This window comes from Erpetoichthys calabaricus, chromosome 9 (assembly GCF_900747795.2).
Source record: "Erpetoichthys calabaricus chromosome 9, fErpCal1.3, whole genome shotgun sequence".
In the NCBI taxonomy this organism is placed as follows: Eukaryota; Metazoa; Chordata; class Cladistia; order Polypteriformes; family Polypteridae; genus Erpetoichthys; species Erpetoichthys calabaricus.
This window is the reverse complement of record NC_041402.2, coordinates 184396697-184419981: the sequence shown is the minus strand read 5'-3', so window position 1 is coordinate 184419981 and position 23285 is coordinate 184396697. Positions and strand designations below refer to the sequence as shown.

Sequence of the window (23285 nt, the reverse complement as noted above, 5' to 3'; positions counted from 1 at the left end):
GCTAAAGCACTTAGCCCACCGGCAAAAATGTCAATTAACCAAAGCGAAACACTACATAATCAAAAAGGATGCTAGATGAACCTCGAATAATGAGTTTAGGGTGTGTCAGCAATAATCCACACAATCACCTATTCAGAAATCCATCCATCCATTTTCCAACCCACTGAATCCAAAGACATAGGGTCACGGGGGTCTGCTGGAGCCAATCCCAGCTAACACAGGGCACAAGGCAGGAACCAATCCCGGGCAGGGTGCCAACCCACCACAGGGGACACACCCACACACCAAGCACACACTAGGGCCAATTTAGAATCGCCAATCCACCTAACCTGCATGTCTTTGGACTGTGGGAGGAAACCGGAGCACCTGGAGGAAACCCACGCAGACACGGAGAGAACATGCAAACTCCACGCAGGGAGGACCCGGGAAGTGAACCCAGGTCCCCAACTGCAAGGCAGCAGTGCTACCCACTGCGCCACCATGCCGCCCCTGTTCAGAAATATGGAGCACAATTAGGGATAACCTATTATTACCATTATCAGCATTTAGATATTAGCAATTACAGTTATTCTGCCCACTGGCAGATTTACATTTTTTAGGCCCTGAAGGTTGAACTGTTATGACGGCCGATTTGCAGCCGACAACGAGGTCTTGGTAACCACTGCTATCTTCTTCAGTGAGGTTGTTTCACAGCAGATCACCATAAACTTTTTAAAAATGGAACCACAATATCTCAGATTAAAAAAAAATAAAATTGCTGTATTGGATCATCTCACATCTCAAAGTCACTGGTGTGGATAAAAGTCTCCAATGCCTTATGGTTTTCGAGTTATGGAAATGATGAATTAGGGAAATGTTATATACACGCACAATGCATCATATAATGATGAAATAGAACAGAGTAAAGACCACTGTTGGTATAATTCTTTATTTTAGACACTTATGAGAAATGAGTAAAGGAATGTTCTCCTTTATAATGACCCCAAGCAAAAAAATTGGCTTTTTTTTTTATTAGCCTAAAATAAATAATTGGGTAACACTTTAGTTTAGGTAGTGCAAAAGTGCATCTATTACTCATTTATTCTTATACAACAAGACCTTAACAAAGGCCTCTTATGGACTTCACAATACTTACAAAACATCAGTAGATTGGTCTGTGCAGTGTGGCAAATTGGCATGATGGGAAAATTACTTGTTAATATGAACAATTCACCATACTTGTACAAAATATGTAATATCAAGAGAAATGTGTCTTGGTTAAGCCAACTCGGACCCCTGCAAAGTGAAGTTTTCTTAGCAGGTCACATTGCGGAGATGAAGAAAAACCTTAGTGATGTTTTATAAATGTCATGATGACCCGTAGCTAGACAGAGTAGTAAGTGAGCAATAGAAGCACTTTAGTATTAGCCCTAAACTGAAGTGTTACCAATAGTTGTAATAAAGATGAATTTCTGTTATAAATGTTAAGTGTTTTAAATTATTTATATTAAATATTGCAGTACCTAAACTAAAGTGTTACCAATAATTATAATAAATATTAATTTCTGTTATAAATGTTGGAACCACAATAACTCAGATTAAAAAAATAAATAAAATTGCTGTTTTAAATTATTTATATTAAATATTGCAGTAATATAAACTAAAGTGTTACCAATATTTGTAATAAAGATTAGTTTATGTTATAAATGTTGTGTTTTAAATTATTTATATTAAATATTGCAGTACCTAAAGTGTTACCAATAATTGTAATAAAGATTAATTTCTGTTATAAATGTTAAGTGTTTTAAATTATTTATATTAAATATATTTAGAATGAAACATCCTTAATTTGAATTTGTTTTTCTTTACAGCTACCCCACATGATTCTTTAATAAACTTTTGATATTTAACTATTATTTTGTTTTGAATTGCTCTGTGTAATTAATATTTTTTTTTAAAGTCCCTTCTCATGCAGTAGACACCTAAAATTTTTAAGCATCGTGGACTAAAGTCGCTTCTGAGACCCATCCAGGATTAGGGGCCCTGACGCTGTTAAGCTTTGTTAGTGTCATCATAGATCCGCCCCGGACTTGGCCATTAATATCAGTCTCTGACATTAATTTCTTATCAAGTTCTAATATCTTAGCTTGTGAAAGAAAAAGACATTAAATGTCATCATACACTAAGAAGTTGAAACATAAAATGCTGTATAATAAAGTATCTATCTATCTATCTATCTAAAAGTTGGAATGTTAGTGGTGGCTCGGAGTCTAAGGATCTGCGCTGATATCTGGAAGGTTGTCAGTTCAAATCCTGTTACTGCCAGAAGGGGTCCTTACTCCACTGGGGCTGTGAGCAAGACCCTTAACCTGAAAATTGCTGTAGGGGTGCAATGGCTGACCCTGCACTCTGAACTCCAAAAGGTCATGCAAAAAGACAATTTCCTCCTTGGGGATTAATAAAGTATATGAAATCAAAAATATAAGCAAGATTTTCCAGTATCCGCAGTGTATTGTGTGTGCTGTGCTTTTTAAATTTAACTGAAGTGTTTTCTGACGACTTGTACAGTAAAGAATGTAAAAGGTTATGAACTACAAGTACATATGGTAAAATATTCAAACACATGACAGTTTCTACCCCCAGGTTTGGCATTTTTAAATGATTAACAGCCCACCTATTTTATAAATCGATACTTTCTTATTTTAAATCAGCCTTAACTTGTGGTAAACAATACAAAGCAAGATAAATCAAGGATTAAACTCGAGTGAAGGTTAGTAAAAGAAACTCAGAATCCATTAGAGGTTTACACTAAAGTGATTGAGGTGGGGGGACCCCTGGGTGGGGTTTACATTTAAACCAGAAGAGAAAACAAAAGGAAAAAACCTTCCAGACAAATCATCACCAACTTCATATTGATAGACACGGATGACCCGACGATAGGCTATGCTAGCAAGAGAAGGGGAAAGAAAGGCCATGAATACCAAAAGAAAACCCGGATAATCAGAATGGATAGAAAGAAACTCATAAAAAAAACTCTGAACACTTCTAAAATAAGTTGATAAAGAAAATTGATATTAACCCATCCAGAAGATATGTCCTGTTAACAAAAGTGATCCAAGCATCAGGCAGCAGGAAAGCAGAGAAGAAAAAGAGAAAATTAACAACATTATTAAAAACAAACAAAGCACATGACAAACATAATACTGAAATAAATACACAGTACACAGTTTTACAATTGAGAAAGTAGAAGATAAGAGAAGCATTCAAATGACACGGAGCTCCATTTTGACAATTGATTGGCTTGCTGACAGCGGGAGACTGAAGTATTACGCTGCCTAAGCTATCAAACTCCACACACATCGATATCATGCAAACAGTGGTAGCAACATGGAGGACGTGCATTCAGATATGCACAGCGGCGAGAATGAATTACAGCATGTCACCAGCTTTATTGCTTACAATTTAATGAACAAGCAGAAGTCGAGAGACAGGTCAACTCTTTAAACTCAGGCCTGACTATCACACCATACAAAAGGTGCCTGACTCTCTCTAACACAAAGTCAGCCAAGTCTCCCATCATTAATATACAACATCTACCTGGCCATAAAATTATTTTTTTCCCCTCAAGAGACTATCAAAAAGATGAATCCATAAAATTCATTATCTCCATACTGTAAAGGCGGACAGCTCTCACCTGGTCTCCTGTAACCACTGGTGGAAGGCATTGGCATGCTGAGCAAACTCCTGTCTCAGCTTATCGTTCTCCTCCTGGCGCCTCTGCTCTTTCTGCAATTCTAATTCACGCTCCTGAGCAGTTAAAATAGTGGGAAAAATTCAGATATGGACAATTTTCCACTTTTGAAAAAAATCCAATGAAACAGACCCCTAAATCATGAATATATAAATTCACACTTGCTAATGTGCAACAGTATATAGAACTGTGGTTTGTGTAAACCCTTTTGGATTCTGGCACCAGCAATTTTAAATTTTCTGCTCAAGCTCTGATTAGTTTGGAGTATCAGAATAACTCTGAACAAGAGGCCAACACACACCTCAAAAGAGCCAATATGGCGGGACCACAACAACGCTGGTGTTCTTAAAGAGTCGGTGGCTGCCGTTGCTGTGTGTTTAGCAACTGCTTCAGCAGAAACAAAGCAAACCAAGTTTATTTATATAGCACATTTCATACCATTAGACATTTCAAAGTGCTTTACATGAAAAGGATAAAATACAATAAAAAAATAAAATACAAAAGATCTCTGGCGACACTGCTATCGTGGGCTGCGTCAGGAGTGGGCAGGAGGAGGAGTATAGGGACCTAATCAAGGACTTTGTTAAATGGTGCGACTCAAACCACCTACACCTGAACACCCGCAAAACCAAGGAGCTGGTGGTGGATTTTAGGAGGCCCAGACCCCTCATGGACCCCGTGATCATCAGAGGTGACTGCGTGCAGAGGGTGCAAACCTATAAATACCTGGGAGTGCAACTGGATGATAAATTAGACTGGACTGCCAATACTGATGCTCTGTGTAAGAAAGGACAGAGCCGACTATACTTCCTTAGAAGGCTGGCGTCCTTCAACATCTGCAATAAGATGCTACAGATGTTCTATCAGACGGTTGTGGCAAGCACCCTCTTCTACACGGTGGTGTGCTGGGGAGGCAGCATAAAGAAGAGGGACGCCTCACGCCTGGACAAACTGGTGAGGAAGGCAGGCTCTATTGTTGGCATGGAGCTGGACAGTCTGACATCTGTGGCAGAGTGACGGGCGCTGAGCAGACTCCTGTCAATCATGGAGAATCCACTGCATCCACTAAACAGGATCATCTCCAGACAGAGGAGCAGCTTCAGCGACAGACTGCTGTCACCATCCTGCTCCACTGACAGACTGAGGAGATCGTTCCTCCGCCACACTATGCGACTCTTCAATTTCACCAGGGGGGTAAACGTTAACATTATATAAAGTTATTGTCTGTCTGTATACCTGCATTGTTATCACTCTTTAATTTAATATTGTTCTTTATCAGTATGCTGCTGCTGCTGCTGGAGTATGTGAATTTCCCCTTGGGATTAATAAAGTATCTATCTATCTATCTATCTACAACCAAATAACAGCTAGAGCAGGGGTGTCGAACTCCGGTCTTGGAGGGCCGCAGCAGCTGCAGGTTTTCATTCTAACCCTTTTCCTAATCAGTGACCAGTTTTCATTGCTAATTAACGTCTTTCCCCTTCATTTTAATAGCACTCTTTAAGGATTCAGTCCTCTGAATTGATTCCTTTCTTCATTAAATGGCAGCCAAACAGAAATGAGATGTGAAACGAGCTAACAGATGACCAGCTAAACTGGGGCTTCAAACTCCAACCAATCACTTTAATGAGAAGTTGATTCTTGCCGTTAACTAAACCCGTTATTTAATACTATGGCTCGTTGCTGCTCTCATTCTGCTACTGCAAACATTTCCAAAACTGTTATTTTTTCTACGAACACAGTCAAAATGTTTTGGTGACCTGAGAGATCAGCCTTACCAAGACCTTCACTTTTCTTAATTTTCAGATATTGTGTGATGGGCACAGCTGGTCATGTGCCGGCTTGTTTCGTGCCTCATTATTGTTTGGCTGCTAATTAAGGAAAAAGAGACAACTAAGGGAGTTGAGTTCATTAAAATAAAGGCAAAAGAAGTTAATTAGCAGCAAAAACCGGTCATTAAGGAAGAAGATGGTTAGAATGAAAATCTGCAGCCACTGCGGCCCTCCAGGCCTGGAGTTTGACACCTGTGAGCTAGAGTGACAGTAAAATAACACAAAGTTAAAACAATACATAAAATGAAGTACATAAAATGGTGACTCAGCAGCATTTCAATTCATTAATAGAGCAGCACAATACATAATCAGTCAAATGCACAGAAAAATAAGAACAATTTAAATTTTGATTTGAAAGCTTCTACTGTTGGGGCATCTCTAACATGTTGTGGCAGTTTATTCAATTTTTTATTCCACATATCGGACGACAAAGGCAAACCTACTCACCTTAATTATTTTCTGTAGGTTTCGCCAAGTCTCTTCCAGAGCTTCCATAGTGAACCACGTGTATGGGTTTGAAACCATACGATAGCTTTTAATCTGTCGGTCAAGTTCTGCTAACTGACTGAAGTCAGCCTGGGCAGAGCTGAGGGAGGAGCGGAAAGCTTCGTGAGCATCACGCAGGGCACGGATCTCCTCCAGAGAGTTACAGCGTACAGGGTCAGTCAGATCTTCCTCTGCATTTTCAAACCAGCTGTTAAATGCTGATGCCTTCTTTGCAAATGTCAAGAAGAGGTCTTCCACCTTTACATGATTGGGAAACAGTTTTGTTAAAACCACTTAAGATGAATTGGCACCTTTCCAGAATTACTAAAACCTCATTAATTTAATATACAAAACTCATTCATCCATCTATTTCCAAACCTGGTTAATTCAAAGATAAAGGGTACGAATGTTGGTGGGACAGCAATGTTTACATTGTATTTACTTGCTGTGACTTAAGAAATTGATGATCAAAATGGACATTTTAAAATATTGAAAAATCAACTTTTAATATAGGCAAAAAAAAAAATAAGTAAAATTAATTCTTGCAACTGTTAATAAAAGTGCATTTTATGCACTTTTTTGTAATATACTTTAACAATAAACATCTAATGTAAAATTAACTCTGGGATTTACAAATGTCTTTTTAAATATAAATCAGACCTTAGCTATGTTTTTGATAAAAAAATAAACAAACACAAGGCAACATATGATGTCAAACAGTAACGTCTGAAGTTGAGCGCTTATTTGTGGCTACTCTGATTACAAGGAGCAGACAGCTAGGCATGAAGAGGGAAAATGTAATTTTTTTGCTCACCCCTTCTAGGAACTTGCCTGCCTTTAAAGATGGACGGTGAGATTTGTATAATTTTAGCTATCATGGCTTACAAGTACAAATCAAAAAGTGGAAAGGCAAAATATTACATTGAATTACACAAGTTTGAAAATCTTGAAATCTGCTTTGTGATCTAATATTCTGTAAAATGTGTTATGTAAAATAAAGACGGATCTATTATCCAAGGATGCATATGATAACTAAAATCACCACCACATCTGTTATAATAAAAGTCTTGTGTTTTAAAACAGGCGCAGGCATTTTCAATATATGATTGGATTGTTCATCTTTAACTATGCTTTCATTCCACCTTTTATTTTTTTTAATAGTTGACAACATATAAAAACATTTATTTTTTATATATATTTTATATATTTGTTTCCTTTCACATCTATTAGAGACTCCGTGCTCTACAAGCAAAGAATGAACATTAAACTGTATGAAATATCATAATCCTACACACCTTTCTGAAATGTTCCTGAGCCTCCAGAAGTTTCTTCTTTCGGGCTGCAGAGTTTGACAGAAGCTGGTTCCAGCGCTTCATCAGGGCCGCATGACGTGTCTCAATGGCTTTTGACTGGACATGCTTAGAAGCCACCAGCTGGTCTTTGAGGGCAGTGATGTTGGTAATTCCCTCCTGCTGGAAGGCCTGAAGTCCAGCGTCAAATGTTTCCTGCAAGAAGAGAGAAGCAAATGCCACAACATTGGAAGCAAGCTCTTTTAAAACGTAATAAATACGACACCCCCCTGTGGACAACACACTGCACACATTTTTTTTTCTTTACAGAAAAGGCCCCAGTTTTGAGTAGGCCTGAGCCAGTAGACAGTTAACTGGCTCACTGTGGTAACACTTCCCTTATTTGTACACTATCTGACAGTCCAGTAGTTTTTGAATTTGGGGGTAATAAAATTTTAAAAATGAACCACAGTACTTTACATTGGAAAGATGTAATCAACCAACAATGATTAAAATGTTAATGTCAATGATGAGCAGGGGTATAAGAATACACACTTAACGGATACTACAACACGCTTTGTGAATCTCCAAAGAGCTATTTCATTGGATGGTCTCTCTATTCTGAGCGATGCCACATCATTGGAAGCAAATCGGACAATTTTTGCTCTTAGCAACAGTAGTTTTGGGACAACTGCCTTTGGGTTGAGGCAAGTATGTGTCTATTTTGTTGTGTGGCTTGAAAGATAAATGCTGCCCAAATAATGACCCTGGGCAAGAATCCTAAGAAGCAGCAATACTAATAATGGATATCAAGTGAAACATAACTTCTCTAGTTTGTATTCATTTTAATTTCAAGCCAAACAATTTAAGAAGCTATTTGCTGGCATTATTGTAAAATCAGTAAATGCAAGTAAATTGTGGACACGCTTCCATCAAAATCACCCTAATGCTTTTGCGCAGTTGATATCTCCTGCTTCTTCAACAATGTCCTCAAGCCTTCCATGTCTGTAATACAATCATTATTAATCTTTATTTATTTTTTTTTTTTAAAACATTTACAACTTGTAGATTTTTAATTACTTGTATGTTAAGTACAGGCTTATAAGGCTAATGTTTTCAGAAAAGTGTAGGTTTTAATATAAACGTAAAAACTTGCAGTGTTTTTCTAAATAAAACAAAAATTACACTGTTTATAAGCTTGTAGCAGCACTACTTAAAATGTCCTACATCTCTCCCAGTGGCCCCAGCAGCAGAACACTATTGGACAGCTTAGGGATGCACAGGTACTTCTGGGAAGATGAGATAATTGAGCAGGCAAATCCTTTAAAAAGAAACCGAAAAGACGCTGAGGGGACTGGCATAATCTGTCCGTTTGTGAATACACCTCATACACATAATTGGATTATGACTTGACCACCTTGGATTACGGTTTCTGTCTGGATGTACGTGCTGTCCTGTGCCTGCCTGTATTAGGGACCTGGTAGGATAAAACTTCACACTGCTTTCAGAAAGCTGCTCACAGGGTGTTTCAATCACACATCCATCGTCAACTGTCCCCTGCTATACTGGACTGTTAGAATCTCTACTACAGTACAAGAAAATCATATTTATCAGTCCTACAGCATTACTGAAAAGGACATCAGTAATAAAAGCAAAAATACAGAAGGTCCACAGTATATATAAAACCAAGTTTGTAACTCTTACCTGTTTTGTAAGCAGAGTTTGAACAGAGGAGAGATCCCGACCATAGTCATCTGTCTTCAAACTATTCTCTTTCTCACCTGACAACAACATTTAAAATATATTTTTATCTCTACACTTGCCTCTCTTACTTTTCTATATTTTCAAGCTGAACATGTCAGGTTTATGGTCATCAAAAGAAGTGTAAAGGATTTCAGTAAAGTTATAAAAAAAAAAAAAATCTGAATTGTTCAGCATGACTTTATCTAGATAAATGTGTGATTTTTAACATATAAAGTACTGCAGGCTAAATGCTCTACCCCACCTCAACCGTGCTGCATCTGGTGCAAAAAAAAAAAAATCAAACTAAGAATATTATTAATGTAAATCTCTTGAAATACATTTACAATACTAATAACTTGGCAAGTTTCATTGTGTGATTTATTTACGAAGTAATGTGTCTGACTATATCCTTCTCTACTCCAATGTTCATGGATGCCTGAAACACACTCACACACACATTATTATGTAAAATCTGTGTCTCATAAACATTAAATCTTACTAGAAATAGATACTCCACAAGCAAATCTATAGAGAAACATACCAATCCACGACTCCACAACATCCGCTTTCCAGTTAAACTGCAGGAATGCAGAATTCTCATCCAATTTAGCTTTTCTCTGGGAAGCTGCTTTCTCCAGTTCTGACACCTTCCCTCTCAGACCCTTCATCTTTGCACTGATGTTTTCTATATGGTGATTATTCTACAAGATAGACATTTATAACAAATAGGAGAGATCTGAATTAAGGAATAAACTAAAGTGAATGATTGTTGCTGTTACGTACAGGAGATTGCTATGGCATTCTTCACACAATGTGCTATATATAGTACAAAAAAAATCCAAATGAATACCTTCTTTATCAATTCTTCTCCATTTGAACATACATCATTTACTCTTTCCCGGTGAACTGTGAAGTCCGTTTCAAATGCCTCATGCTTCTTCAGTAGCCCCTGATATTAAAACAGGAAAAAGGAAACCCAGAACTAACTGAAATGTCACTGAACATAGTTTATTCAGATCTGTTGATGTCCCAGATCATCTTTTTCATACAATATGCACAAAACAAACCCTTGCCAATATCCTTCCCTTTGATAAATTAATCCTATAATAAATCAGTCAATACACTTATACCACAAAATCTTGCAACCAGGATAATAAAAGTTTATGATGGAGTATGATAAAGATAAAACTGACTATACAAAATATTTGTTTGTTAAAAAAAAAAATTAACACCTTACTATACAACTTATATGTCCAAGTAGTCTGGGAGAGACGTAGCATGACTCAGGTGTACATAGCTAGAGAGTATATGTGATGTAGTTACAGTTTACTTGATTACAAAAAAAACATTTTTATCAGGACAAACTTGTATGGGAAGATAAACTAGCTGTGGCTTCTGATTTAGGAGACTCCCTTCATGCTGTAACACACACACATACATTACCTGCACTGCTGCCAGAGTATCTCCATAATCTTCACTACCAACAAGGTTGAGTTTCTCATTGATCCAGGCTTCCTCCTCTTCCACATTTGCCACAAACTGCTGGTATTCCAGGGACTCCTCTAACCTCTGACCACTGCAACAGAAGGCAAAAAGAGATGAAAAAATAGCAATGTCCCTTTCTCCACCGTTTTAATGAATAAATAACATTGTTTTCAAATTGGCTGCTAAGGAATTTAATGATTTGCTTCATAATTTAATTTTCTAAAAAACATTTTTGCCAGGCTTTGTGCATTTGTCTTGGACCAATGAATGAATAACCACTTCTAAGTGTATGAGTGACATTTTTTTTTACAGTCAGTGAGTTTCTTTTACGCACACACATAACCCGGTTAAGACAGAGACCTGGTTTCTTAATAATTCACGTTGAGAAGTAATCTTCTGAAGTTCTCCTTACCAAAAAACATCCAATGTCATTAAACTGTGCAAAAAAAGAGTAAATGTCATCATCAGGTGCTGTCCATCAGAAATTAAGAGTGATGCCTGTGATAATTTAATTGTGTTTCATAAACATGTTTAGTCAAATTGACGCTTTATCTATAGGTTTCTGTTATCGGATTGCAGGCAGCAAGCTCTTTTCTGCTTGGCTGGACGATTATGCTCTACAAAGGATCTGATATGTCTGCTTCTTGCCTTACAACCAAGTGCTGCTGAAATAATTAACAATGAAGGTATTTTTACTTCAATAAAATAAGTTTTACATTAAGTTAGTCGTTACTTTAAAAAGTAATTGGACTACTTAATCCAAGTTACTTTTAACGCGTTACCCTACCGCTCTAGAGATTGCGCTGCCAAGTTTAGCACTGTACATTCAGATCAACAACATAAATGCAGTAATTCCTGAAATACTGAGACAGACCACTTCAGCCAGGAGAAGGATTAATGCAATCTGCCAATATTTACCTCGGGAAATGTATTTTGTGGATGCTTCTACCCATAACTGGTACGTGCGCAGGCTGACAGAGTACAATGGACATGCACAGACTACAAAAGCCTTAACTGTAACTCTGTTAAGGGTTTTACAATGCCACATAATATGATTATTCGTGGGAAAATACACCTCTGTTAATCAGGTTTCACAGAGGCCAATAAAGTGATTTCTCTAATCGTAATAAGGGTTTGCGGTACATGGCATTTTAGCAAACAGGTTTCTGTGAATAATCAGGTTATTGAAGCACATGTACTGTAAATGCAATCTGTGTGTATTTATCATACAGTACTCAACATTTTTAAATCTACTCAGGACATTTCAGGACTGATGTAAAATTTTATTTTACTCTTTTAAAGTAATTTGGAATATTGTGGTATTTACTAAGAATTGGGTTGCTTTCCAGTATACATGTTTACCATCAATAATCTGAATGACAAATGCTAGCTTTTAAATCAAATACATTTTGATTATTAGATGTTGCATGTATAGGAAATAATCAACATCTCATGTCACTTATAGTGCAAAAGTTTTAAAAAGGCTTTAAGTCCCCAAAAGAAGTTATAGTACTATAACTCGGTGTCATCCCGATTTCATGCATTTTCTGTATACAGTGATCCCTCGCTATATCGTGCTTCGCCTTTCGCGGCTTCACTCTATCGCGGATTTTATATGTAAGCATATTTAAATATATGTCGCTGATTTTTTGCTGGTTCGCGGATTTCTGAGGACAATGGGTCTTTTAATTTCTGGTACATGCTTCCTCAGTTGGTTTGCCCAGTTGATTTCATACAAGGGACGCTATTGGCAGATGGCTGAGAAGCTACCCAGCTTACTTTTCTCTCTCTCTTGCGCTGACTATCTGTGATCCTGACATAGGGGGTGTGAGCAGGGGGGCTGTTTGCACACCTAGACGATAGGGACGCTCGTCTAAAAATGCTGAAAGATTATCTTCACGTTGCTACCTTCTGTGTGCAGCTTTTAAGTATGCTGCACGGTGCTTCGCATACTTAAAAGCTCAAAGGGCACGTATTGATTTTTGACTTTGTTTTTCTCTCTCTCTCTCTCTCTCTCCCTGCTCCTGACGGAGGAGGTGTGAGCTGCCGCCTTCAACAGCTTTGTACCGCAAGCCAAACAGCCCTATTGATTTGTTTGCTTTACTCTCTGTTTCCTTTGAAGAGGAAGATATGTTTGCATTCTTTTAATTGTGAGACAGAACTGTCATCTCTGTCTTGTCGTGGAGCACAGTTTAAACTTTTGAAAAAGAGACAAATGTTTGTTTGCAGTGTTTGAATAACATTCCTGTCTCTTTACAACCACCTGTGTTTCTGCGCAAATCTGTGACCCAAGCATGACAATATAAAAATAACCATATAAACATATGGTTTCTACTTCGCGGATTTTCTTATTTCGCAGGTGGCTCTGGAACGCAACCCCCGCGATGGAGGAGGGATTACTGTACAGAATTGAGTAACAGGGAAAAGAAACGTATTACAGCAGGACTGTGTACAATACTACATTGAACTGCCACATTCACTCATTCAGGACCAGTTTACAGCTGTCAATTAAATAATATGTATACATCTGTGGCAAGGGTGGAGAATACAGCAAATAGGAAAAGCTCATAACGCCATTCTGCTCTTTTAATCTCAGACTAAGATCTAAAGACAAACTACTCTTATGTAAAATACACAACGGCAATTTTGCAAATTATATTCAAGGTTAACGTTAATATCATAATTATAGTGAAGCTAATAGGCCTTCTCACAGTTCATTATGTTTCCTTTCACTCAGAAAGAAAAAAATCCATTGAGAAATGTTACCGGGCAGCTGCAAGATCCTTCAGCTCCTTCCAGTGTTCCACAAACTGCGCTAGCCGCTGCTGGATTTCCTCCTGTCCAATTGTGTTGTCATCGGACAGCTTTTTCCCAGTGTCTAGAACAGACTGCAAAAAGAGAGACTGGCATTATACAGTAAGTGGTTTTCTAAAGAATTGTGTACTTCTTAAGCAAGAGCTGGAAGTTTGGCTTCAGTTCAACATTTTATTGTTTTTATAAAAAGTGATATACAACACACAGGTATGCTCTGTCAATTCAAATAACTTGCGTATGGAAAAAAAGACATTTGTTAAATACAAGTAAAGGTTTTAGTACTAAGTTTACTGTGGGTTTACACTTTGGGTGCACTTGTCTGGTACTTAAAGCCATGTACTAAAAATCTTGGGGTCATTTTGGATTCAGATTTTAAATCTGACAAACTGATCAATGCTGTGGTAAAAAAAAAAATATATATAGCTTTTTCTATCTCGGGGTGATTAACAAAGTCAAGCGGTTTTTGTCATTTAGTGACCTACAAAAGTTCATTCCCGCTTTTGTCACGTCTCATCTGGATTATTGCAATGCCCTGTATGTTGGGCTATCCCTGTGCGACACTGTCTCGTCTGCAGCTGATGCAGAATACAGCTGCTAAAGTTTTGACCAGCAGCAAAAAAGGGGATCACATCGTTATGGTGTTGGCCTCTCTTCATTGGCTCACTATTAGTTACAGGGTAAATTTTAGCATTTTAGTGTTTCTTTTTAAAGCCCTACATGGGTCAGCTCCACCGTACTTGGCCGATTCTTCTTGATCCATATTCGGCAGCCAGGTAGCTGTGGTCTTCAAATCAGCATACTGTCTCACGTACACAGTTGAAGCCAAGAGGCGATTGTGCCTTTGCGGTGGCTGGTTCTAAACTGTGGAATGGTCTGCCCCTCGCAGTAAGGTTGGCTCCCACAATGAATAGTTTTAAGTTATTACTAAAAAAGCACTTTTATTCACATGCTTTTTAGCTTATGAGTTTAAGTGTTTAAATCTTCTTCTATTCATTTTTTATATTGTGTTCATTTTATTCTTGTGCATGTATGTAGAAGTTATTTATGCTTGTATGTTGGTGCATGTGTGTTTATGTATAACGTTTCTACTTACAGTGGGGGGAAATAAGTATTTAACGCGTACGATTTGTACCATTAGACAAATTGTACAGCCCCGCAGTCATACCTGCTATTTTCCACAAATGATGTGAGCAGTAGCAGTGAAACAAGTTGGGCAAGATGTACGTTCATGGTTTTATATCTCAAAATGGGGATTCTTGAAGACGGCACAAAATAAAATGCATGAATAAAAAATGCTGCCAGTGCCCACTGTTGGTTGCCCTAATCCAACCCAACTCAAGCCCACCCCACACTTAAGGGTCTGGAAAAAACCCTGTGATGGTAGATATTTACCCATCTTGCAGAATCCTCTTTATACTTGAAACCAGTTTCTTTTGTGAAAACTTTTGACCTGAGAAAACTGCTGGGTTATGTTGGTATGTGAGACTTTGGGAACTCCAGGCAACTCCTGGGTTAACCAACAAATATGTATAAGGAACTGTATGCATCCTGTTATGTATGAAAAAAGCAACTTCTAAAGAATATATCCATCATATCTTAAGTATGCAGACAAGACTATGCATCAGTGTACATACATTGGCATCGCTAGGTTAGTGAAACATTCTCAAAATCTAAATCAAGGTCACAGGGACCACATCCAATATTGCAAGGATATTTTTGGCTTTTCTGCAATAACACCAACTTGTTCTGGTGAAGTCTCCTTTAGAGCTCACTCAAGGATGGTTAATGATTAGAAAGACTGAGTTATTATATATATATTTATATATTTTTTTGCTAATTACATGCTAGCATACAGTATAACTAACACCCTTTACCTGAATAGCTGGTTCATGGGCTGCCAATTCTGCTTCAAGTCGTTTGTGCTTCTTACGGAGGTTCTGAACACCAGTTAGATCTCTTCCATAATCTTCGGAACTCACCAAGAGCTTCTTCTCTCTATAGAGGTTGCAGAAGAGCAGAATTTTGTCTTGACCATTACCAAAATATTTAAAGCAATACAATTTTAAACTAATCTTAAAAGATTTTTCATTGCATTATCTAACTATATACAGTATAGTGTCAAAACAATGGTTTATATTGTTTTTTAAATCTGTGTCATTTCTGATTTAATATAAAGATGCAGCTCTAAAGATTACAACAGAAACAGAAAAATGTTAATTGTACTCTCCTCATTTTCAGAAAACGGTGAAAACTTACTTAATCCAAGACTCTTCATCATCCAAATCTCTGAAGAATTGGTGGAGACGGTGGGATTCATTCAATTTTGCACGTCGGCCTGCAGCCATGCTTTTGATTTTGGTGAAGCGGCCATTGACTGCATCGCGTTTGTCTTTCACCTGAGATGTGTCAAAAGCATTGCTGGCCATCAGACTGTCAGCCTGCCCATTCAGATCTTTCAGACGATCCTGCAAATAAAACCATCATGAGAGCAGTCAGGACAGGACCCACCTTACAAATTTTTTTTTCAAATGACAGCAACTGAAAGACAGCCATTTAGAAAAACCTAAAATGTTTTAAATGGAATATATTTCAACAATAGTCAATTACATTTTCAATTAAATTATAATTTATTACAGTGGGTTCCCAAATGTGAGAGGGTTGTAAGGTTAGTTCTCCTCTGTCACTGCACAAGTTAAAGATTATTTAAAGTCTAAACTTTCAATTGACCAAATACCTCATGAGCTGATATGTCAGCCTCTAAAAGCTGATGCTTTTTGAGAAGATTGTTAACAGAAGCCAAGTCTTTTCCATAATCTTCAGAAGCAAGGAGAGCCTCAACCTAAAAATATATAAATATATATAGTATTTTAGATTACTTGCAAAGCAGGAGTTAGACATATAACAAGTACTTTCTTGCAGTAAAGCACCTCAGAAAGCCAGAAGTCAAAGTCCTTGATCCCTGTGTTGAAATTCTGCTGCTTGTTGGCTTCTTTTAGCTTCTGACTTTTTTCTGCCGATTTCTGGACCAGTATTTGCCACTGATCATTCAGAGAGTCCAAACGAATCTGAAGAAGATGCAAAAAAGCCACATCATTAGAAAAAGAAATATTTCTTGACATGAATTACTGTGGCTTTACGTATCTCCACACAAATTAGCAAAAATCAATTACTACTATATAAAAAAGGCTTTGGAAAACATCTTGCATCACCCCAGTCCCAAAGGTATCACATCCTGGTGAGCTGAATGACTTCCGGCCTGTCGCTCTAACATCACATGTGATGAAGACCATGGAGCGGCTGCTGCTTCACCACCTGAGGCCACAGGTCCAACACGCCCTCGACCCTCTGCAGTTCGCATACCAGGAGAAGGTGGGAGCGGAAGATGCCATCATCTATATGCTACATCGATCCCTCTCCCACTTGGACAGAGGCAGTGGTGCTGTAAGAATTATGTTTCTAGACTTCTCTAGCGCCTTCAATACCATCCAACCTCTGCTCCTTAGGGACAAGCTGACAGAGATGGGAGTAGAGTCATACCTGGTGGCATGGATCGTGGACTATCTTACAAACAGACCTCAGTATGTGCGTCTCGGGAATTGCAGATCTGACATTGTGGTCAGCAACACAGGAGCGCCGCAGGGGACTGTACTTTCTCCGGTCCTATTCAGCCTATATACATCGGACTTCCAATATAACTCAGAGTCCTGCCACGTGCAAAAGTTTGCTGACGACACTGCTATCGTGGGCTGCATCAGGAGTGGGCAGGAGGAGGAGTATAGAAACCTCATCAAAGACTTTGTTAAATGGTGCGACTTAAACCACCTACAACTGAACACCAGCAAAACCAAGGAACTGGTGGTGGATTTTAGGAGACCCAGGCCCCTCATGGACCCCGTGATCATCAGAGGTGACTGTGTGCAGAGGGTGCAGACCTATAAATACCTAGGAGTGCAGCTGGACGATAAATTAGACTGGACTGCCAATACTGATTCTCTGTGCAAGAAAGGACAGAGCCGCCTGTACTTCCTTAGAAGACTGGCATCCTTCAACATCTGCAGTAAGATGCTGCAGATGTTCTATCAGATGGTTGTGGCGAGTGCCCTCTTCTACGCAGTGGTGTGCTGGGGAGGCAGCATTAAGAAGAAGGATGCCTCACGCCTGGACAAACTGGTGAGGAAGGCAGGCTCTATTGTTGGCATAGAGCTGGACGGTCTGACATCCGTAGCAGAGCAACGGGCAATCAGCAGGCTCCTATCAATTATGGAGAATCCACTACATCCATTAAACAGTGTCATCTCCAGACAGAGGAGCAGTTTCAGTGACAGACTCTTGTCACTGTCCTGCTCCACTGACAGACTGAGAAGATCATTCCTCCCCCAAACTATGCGACTCTTCAATTCCACCAGAGGGGGTAAATGTTGAACATTATTCAAGTTATTGTCTGTTTTTTTATCTGCATTTTTTTTTTATTTTATTTTATTACTCTTTAATTTAATATTTTTGCTGCTGGAATATGTGAATTTCCCCCTGGGATTAATAAAGTATGTATGTATGTATGTATGTATGTATGTATGTATGTATGTATGTATGTATGTATGTATGTATCTATCTATCTATCTATCTATCTATCTATTCATGCATAGGGAATAAGTTAAATAAGAGACTGTAAACTGTAACCTGGTTTTAAACCTGAAGCAATGAAGAGAAATTACTAAAGCTATGTTAATATTTTAAATTATCTTTAATGCAAATTTACATCTTAGTATTTAATATAACTAGAAGGAATCTTATCCTTTTCTATAATTTAAATCAGCAAGCCAAGTCTAAATGATTCATATTTACTGAATAAAACAGTTCTGGAAATTTTCTGGTACCTTCACTGCATCCTCACTCCCTGCGCAGGCACCACGTTGTATTAATGCATTGCCAGTGTCAATAACACCTCGGATTCGGTCTGCGTTTGCATGAAGTTCAGCTTCAAATGCTTGATGCTTTTGATGTTTGCTCTGTATGGGGAAAAAATAAAAATAAATATATTTAGAGACACTAAAACTCAGCGCTGTCTTTCAAAAGTAATTTTTCAAAGCTAGGTAACACTATAATAAAACCTATGAACCGCTACTTAGGTCTGGACTACTGAACTTCACCTTGCCTTTTTCTATTATGATAGCAGCATCATTATTTATTGACACAAAACAAAAATGGTATTACCTGCAAGTTCTTTCTCTTATTTTTTATTCTTGCTCCAGATCCTGTTTACATACCCCACTGTAGCAATTGTCTCTGTCAACATAAACTATCTTAACTCTGATGTTGCTAACCTTAAATTAATTTATTTACTTTAACTGCCACATTTTTATTTGTATACCCCTGATAAAAATGAAGCTCTACAAATATCAATACCATGTATCCATAAGCATATTCTTTAATCTGTTGATTTCCCCTATTGCTAAATACTATATTTTATAACATATGATTGAAAAAAACCTTCTAAACATACAATTGATAAAATGCCTGACAAAATGGCACAGTTTAAAATAAGCATTACCAAAAAAATACAAACTGCAGAAGCATATTAAGCCATTCCACACTTGCAATTTAAAAGCACACACAAAGCAAAAAAGTGTACATATTTCATATGGTAACAAACCCAACAGTCTGTTCTATGGTTTGTGTATTTATAGTGACCTGGAGGTTCTAAGTTCTTGACTGGATAAGCTGTCAGCTCTTTCTTCTGAAGCACACGGCAAACTACGGAATTAGACTTACAGCTTCAAGTCAGACACATTTCAAGTGTTCCCAATGGGTTTAGCCCAAATATTTTATGATAATTAAGCCACTCTCTCCTATTTATTAAATCTTTTAATATTTCAGTTTACTTTAATATATGCATATGCCATTTATATACAGTCATATGAAAAAGTTTGGGAACCCCTCTTAATTCTTTGAAAGCTCAGCCAATGAGAAACAAAAATCCAAAGTAGCAACTTCCTTTTAATATATGACATGCCTTATGGAAACAGCAGTATTTCAGCAGTGACATTAAGTTTACTGGATTAACAGAAAATATGCAATATGCATCATAACAAAATTAGGCAGGTGCATAAATTTGGGCACCCCAACAGACATATTACATCAATACTTAGTTGAGCCTCCTATAGCCTTTGATGAGTGTCTGGATTCTGGATGGAGGTATTGTTGACCATTCTTCCATACAAAATCTCTTCAGTTCAGTTCAATTTGATGGCTGCCGAGCATGGACAGTCTGCTTCAAATCATCTCATAGATTTTCGATGATATTCAAGTCAGGGGACTGTGACGGCCATTCCAGAACATTGTACTTCTCCCTCTGCATGAATGCCTTTGTAGATCTCGAACTGTGTTTTGGGTCATTGTCTTGTTGGAATATCCAACCCCTGCATAACTTCAACTTTGTGACTGATGCTTGAACATTATCCTGAAGAATCTGTTGATACTGGGTTGAATTCATCCAACCCTCGACTATAACAAGGGCCCCAGTCCCTGAACTAGCTACACAGCCCCACAGCATGATGGAACCTCCACCAAATTTAACAGTAGGTAGCAGGTGTTTTTCTTGGAATGCGGTGTTCTTCTTCTGCCATGCAAAGCGCTTTTTGTTATGACCAAATAACTCCATGTTTGTCTCATCAGTCCAAAGCACTTTGTTCCAAAATGAATCTGGCGACTCTGTTTGTGGTGTGAGTACAGAAAGGGCTTCTTTCTCATCACCCTGCCATACAGATGTTCTTTGTTCTACGATTCAGCGCAATTTGCACAATGTACAGATATACCACCTGCAGCAAGATGTTCTTGCAGGTCTCTGGAGGTGATCTGTGGGTTGTCTGTCACCATTCTTACAATCCTGTTCATATGCCACTCCTGTATTTTTCTTGGCCTGCCAGACCTGCTGGGTTTAACAGCAACTGTGCCTGTGGCCTTCCATTTCCTGATTCCATTCCTTACAGTTGAAACTGACAGTTTAAACCTCAGAGATGGCTTTTTGTAGCCATCCCCTAAACCAGGAGACTGAACAATCTTTGTTTTCAGATCTTTTGAGAGTTGCTTTGAGGATCCCATGCTGTCACTCTTCAGAGGAGAGTCAAAGGGAAGGAAGCACAACTTGTAATTGACCACCTTAAATACCTTTATATGTCATGATTGGACACTCCTGTCTATGAAGTTCAAGGCTTAACGAGCTCATCCAACCAAATTGGTGTTGCAAGTAATCAGCAATGAGCAGTGACCGGCATTCAAATCAGTAAAATGACAAGGGGACCCAAAATTTTGCACAGCCAGTTTTTCACATTTGGTTCAATTTCATACAACTAAATACTGCTTCACTAAAAATCTTTGTTCGGAAAACACAGCAGTACTCAGATGTTCCTAGGAAATGAGACATACCACTGTTATCTTTTTTGTTAAAAGTAGAGTCAATTATTATGCAAGCTGAGAGGGGTTCCCAAACTTTTTCATATGACTGTATTTATATATATATATAATGTCTTACTATATTAAATAAAACTGCAATCTCATTTTAAAGAAAGAAAAAGAAATATATAAACATATATGTATGTAGCTATGTGTGCATCTTAAGATACTGAAAAATTAATGACAAACATTGAGGCTTTAGATATAAATTTGTTTCTGTGCATTTCTTCTTACATAACAACTAGGAACTGGGTCACTGCTGATCTTAGTCTTCAAATAAAATAGAATTTAAAAATGATTAGTGACTCTTTCAAGTAATACTTAAATTAATGGTGCACTACTCAACTGCGTGAAAGAAGAGGAAAACATTAAAAAGTTTGCAAAATGACAAACACCGAGCACTGTGAAAGATCTGCAATTGTTTGTGGATCGTCATGTAATCTTTCAAGTGTTTTTCAAGAGGTCACCAAATACACATTCTCTAATGATATAAATGATGCTATTGCAGTAGTTAATGCTCTTGAAAATATTATTAAAAAAAATAAAGTGCTGCAATAGCTAAATCCATAATGTCATTCTCTGAAATATTCTGAATAAGGAAACTGTAAATCTGTGTAATGGCAATGACACTCTTATGGAACCAAATTTCACATGTAATAAAACATTTGTGCAACACCTGCCAAAAGCAATGTCCAACTGGCAGTTACAACAGAATTTATTGTAGAGCAAATAAATGAAAGAAAGTCTAACAAAATCAAAAATATTGGAATAACTGGCCAAAATATTAAAATATGTAGCTAAAAGTATTCTTCATTGTTAGCAGCCTGAGTGATTAAAACCAGAGTCCAGTGACTTTCAGTTAAAACTGAAGGATATTAATCCAGCTTCTCATTTACCTGCTCTAATTACTATATCCTAAAAATTGCCAAATAAGATTAGACCGTTTCAAATACATTTAGTGTCAGAATGCTTCCTAAAATGTCTGCACATTACACTAACTTAGATTTTCATTTTAATTCTCAACTGTGTGACTTTTAGTGTTAAGCAGTTGTTGAAAAGCTACCAACTAAAATGAAAAAGGTGGATGTGCTTGATAATAATGACCTGTTAATGCAGAAATATTACTTGTTATTAACTGTTTAACTGCAAATGACAGATATTGGACAATCTGGCTGGCAAAGCGTTTTGAGAACTATTGTAACTACTATCTCTTTGTCTTTGTGTAATAAAAAAAAAAAATCCAAACCCCTACTTCAAAGCTTTTCTGAATCCACAACATTTAACAAATGGGAAACTCATACAAAGGGAAAAAGGGTTGGTATACAGTGTGGTAGCAATGAAAAACAAGCAGACAATGTGGCCGAGTACAAACAATGCTTGGCATTCTGCTCAACAGGACATGTGTGCATGTGCATAATACATAGGAGAAGACTGCACAGTGTGGAAAGACTTTGCTGAAAAATATTGCTGATAGCCACAAAAATTGCCAACTATTACAAACAAAACAAATAAATGAAAGCTACAACCCAGCAGCTTTAATTGCAATTGCAACTTAAAAAAATGAGAAGTTATTTAAAAATGCATTGTGTTAGAAAAAAAAGTTTCAAATGTACATGGAAAGCAAGCAACTGGTAACAGAATAGAGGGCCTAATTTACTAAAGAAATAAACAAAATAATTTTAACATCGCTGTAGGCACAACTGTGACAGACAAAGACAATATGTAAATCCCTTGAGTTAGTATACACTAATAACTTACCAGCAGTTTGGACAGCTAAAAACAGATACAGAAAAGAATGTATTAAGTACTTTTGGATAAGTAAATATGGTACAAGATAATGAAGGGATGAAGTATGCACAAATTTCAAATAAACAAAATCACCACTGGTCTCAAATTTCTATAGCAATTTTATGTTGTTATTTTGAGAATCTAAATACATTTCCTAAAGGATCAAGTTATGATAAATTACCAATTTTTAGTATTCTTTCTTTTTCATATTAGAAACCTGGATGGATCAATATAACTTGTGTGTGCTTTACTGTACTTTAGATGAGCTTACTACAAGGCACAAACAAAGTCATTTAGCTCAATGACAGCAATTTACCGTGTGGACAATTATTAGGCAAGTCAGTCTATTCTCATATTATTTCTATGCATATAAACCTGAATGCTTACTGGATGTACTCATTTTCAGGGGATATAGAATTGTTAATTGAGTGTGTGGCTTAAAGTGATTAACATCTTAAGTTAAGGTGTGCATAATTATTAGGTAACTTCATTACCTCAAGTAAAATGGGCTACAAAAGAGATTGATACTGATACTGAAAAGTCAAATATGGTAAAAATGCTTTCAGACAGGTAAAGTGTTCTGGAAACTGCTACACTACTGTGGCATGACCACAAGACAATCAAATGTTTTGTTGCAAATAATCATCAGGGTTACAAAAAAAGGTGTGT

The 23285-nt window shown here is 37.5% G+C and overlaps 1 protein-coding gene across 6 annotated transcripts in view; it reads right to left on the bottom strand.

The window, feature by feature from the left end:
• sptan1 (spectrin alpha, non-erythrocytic 1) overlaps positions 1 to 23285 on the bottom strand; it is an 82165-nt gene that overhangs the window by 8197 nt on the left and 50683 nt on the right. For 3 of the 6 annotated variants that reach the window (XM_028808591.2, XM_051932384.1, XM_051932385.1), the window contains 15 exons: positions 18254 to 18385; positions 16307 to 16444; positions 16114 to 16218; positions 15636 to 15844; positions 15254 to 15374; positions 13332 to 13453; positions 10524 to 10656; positions 9931 to 10029; positions 9622 to 9781; positions 9042 to 9118; positions 7344 to 7553; positions 6010 to 6306; positions 3674 to 3786; positions 3059 to 3076; positions 2863 to 2925 (listed from right to left, as the gene is read on the bottom strand). In XM_028808591.2, the coding sequence (XP_028664424.2) occupies positions 2863 to 2925; positions 3059 to 3076; positions 3674 to 3786; positions 6010 to 6306; positions 7344 to 7553; positions 9042 to 9118; positions 9622 to 9781; positions 9931 to 10029; positions 10524 to 10656; positions 13332 to 13453; positions 15254 to 15374; positions 15636 to 15844; positions 16114 to 16218; positions 16307 to 16444; positions 18254 to 18385 (1997 nt within the window). The remainder of the gene's footprint in view (positions 1 to 2862; positions 2926 to 3058; positions 3077 to 3673; positions 3787 to 6009; positions 6307 to 7343; positions 7554 to 9041; positions 9119 to 9621; positions 9782 to 9930; positions 10030 to 10523; positions 10657 to 13331; positions 13454 to 15253; positions 15375 to 15635; positions 15845 to 16113; positions 16219 to 16306; positions 16445 to 18253; positions 18386 to 23285) is intronic. The other 3 variants (XM_051932386.1, XM_051932388.1, XM_051932387.1) reach the window with 2 other exon arrangements.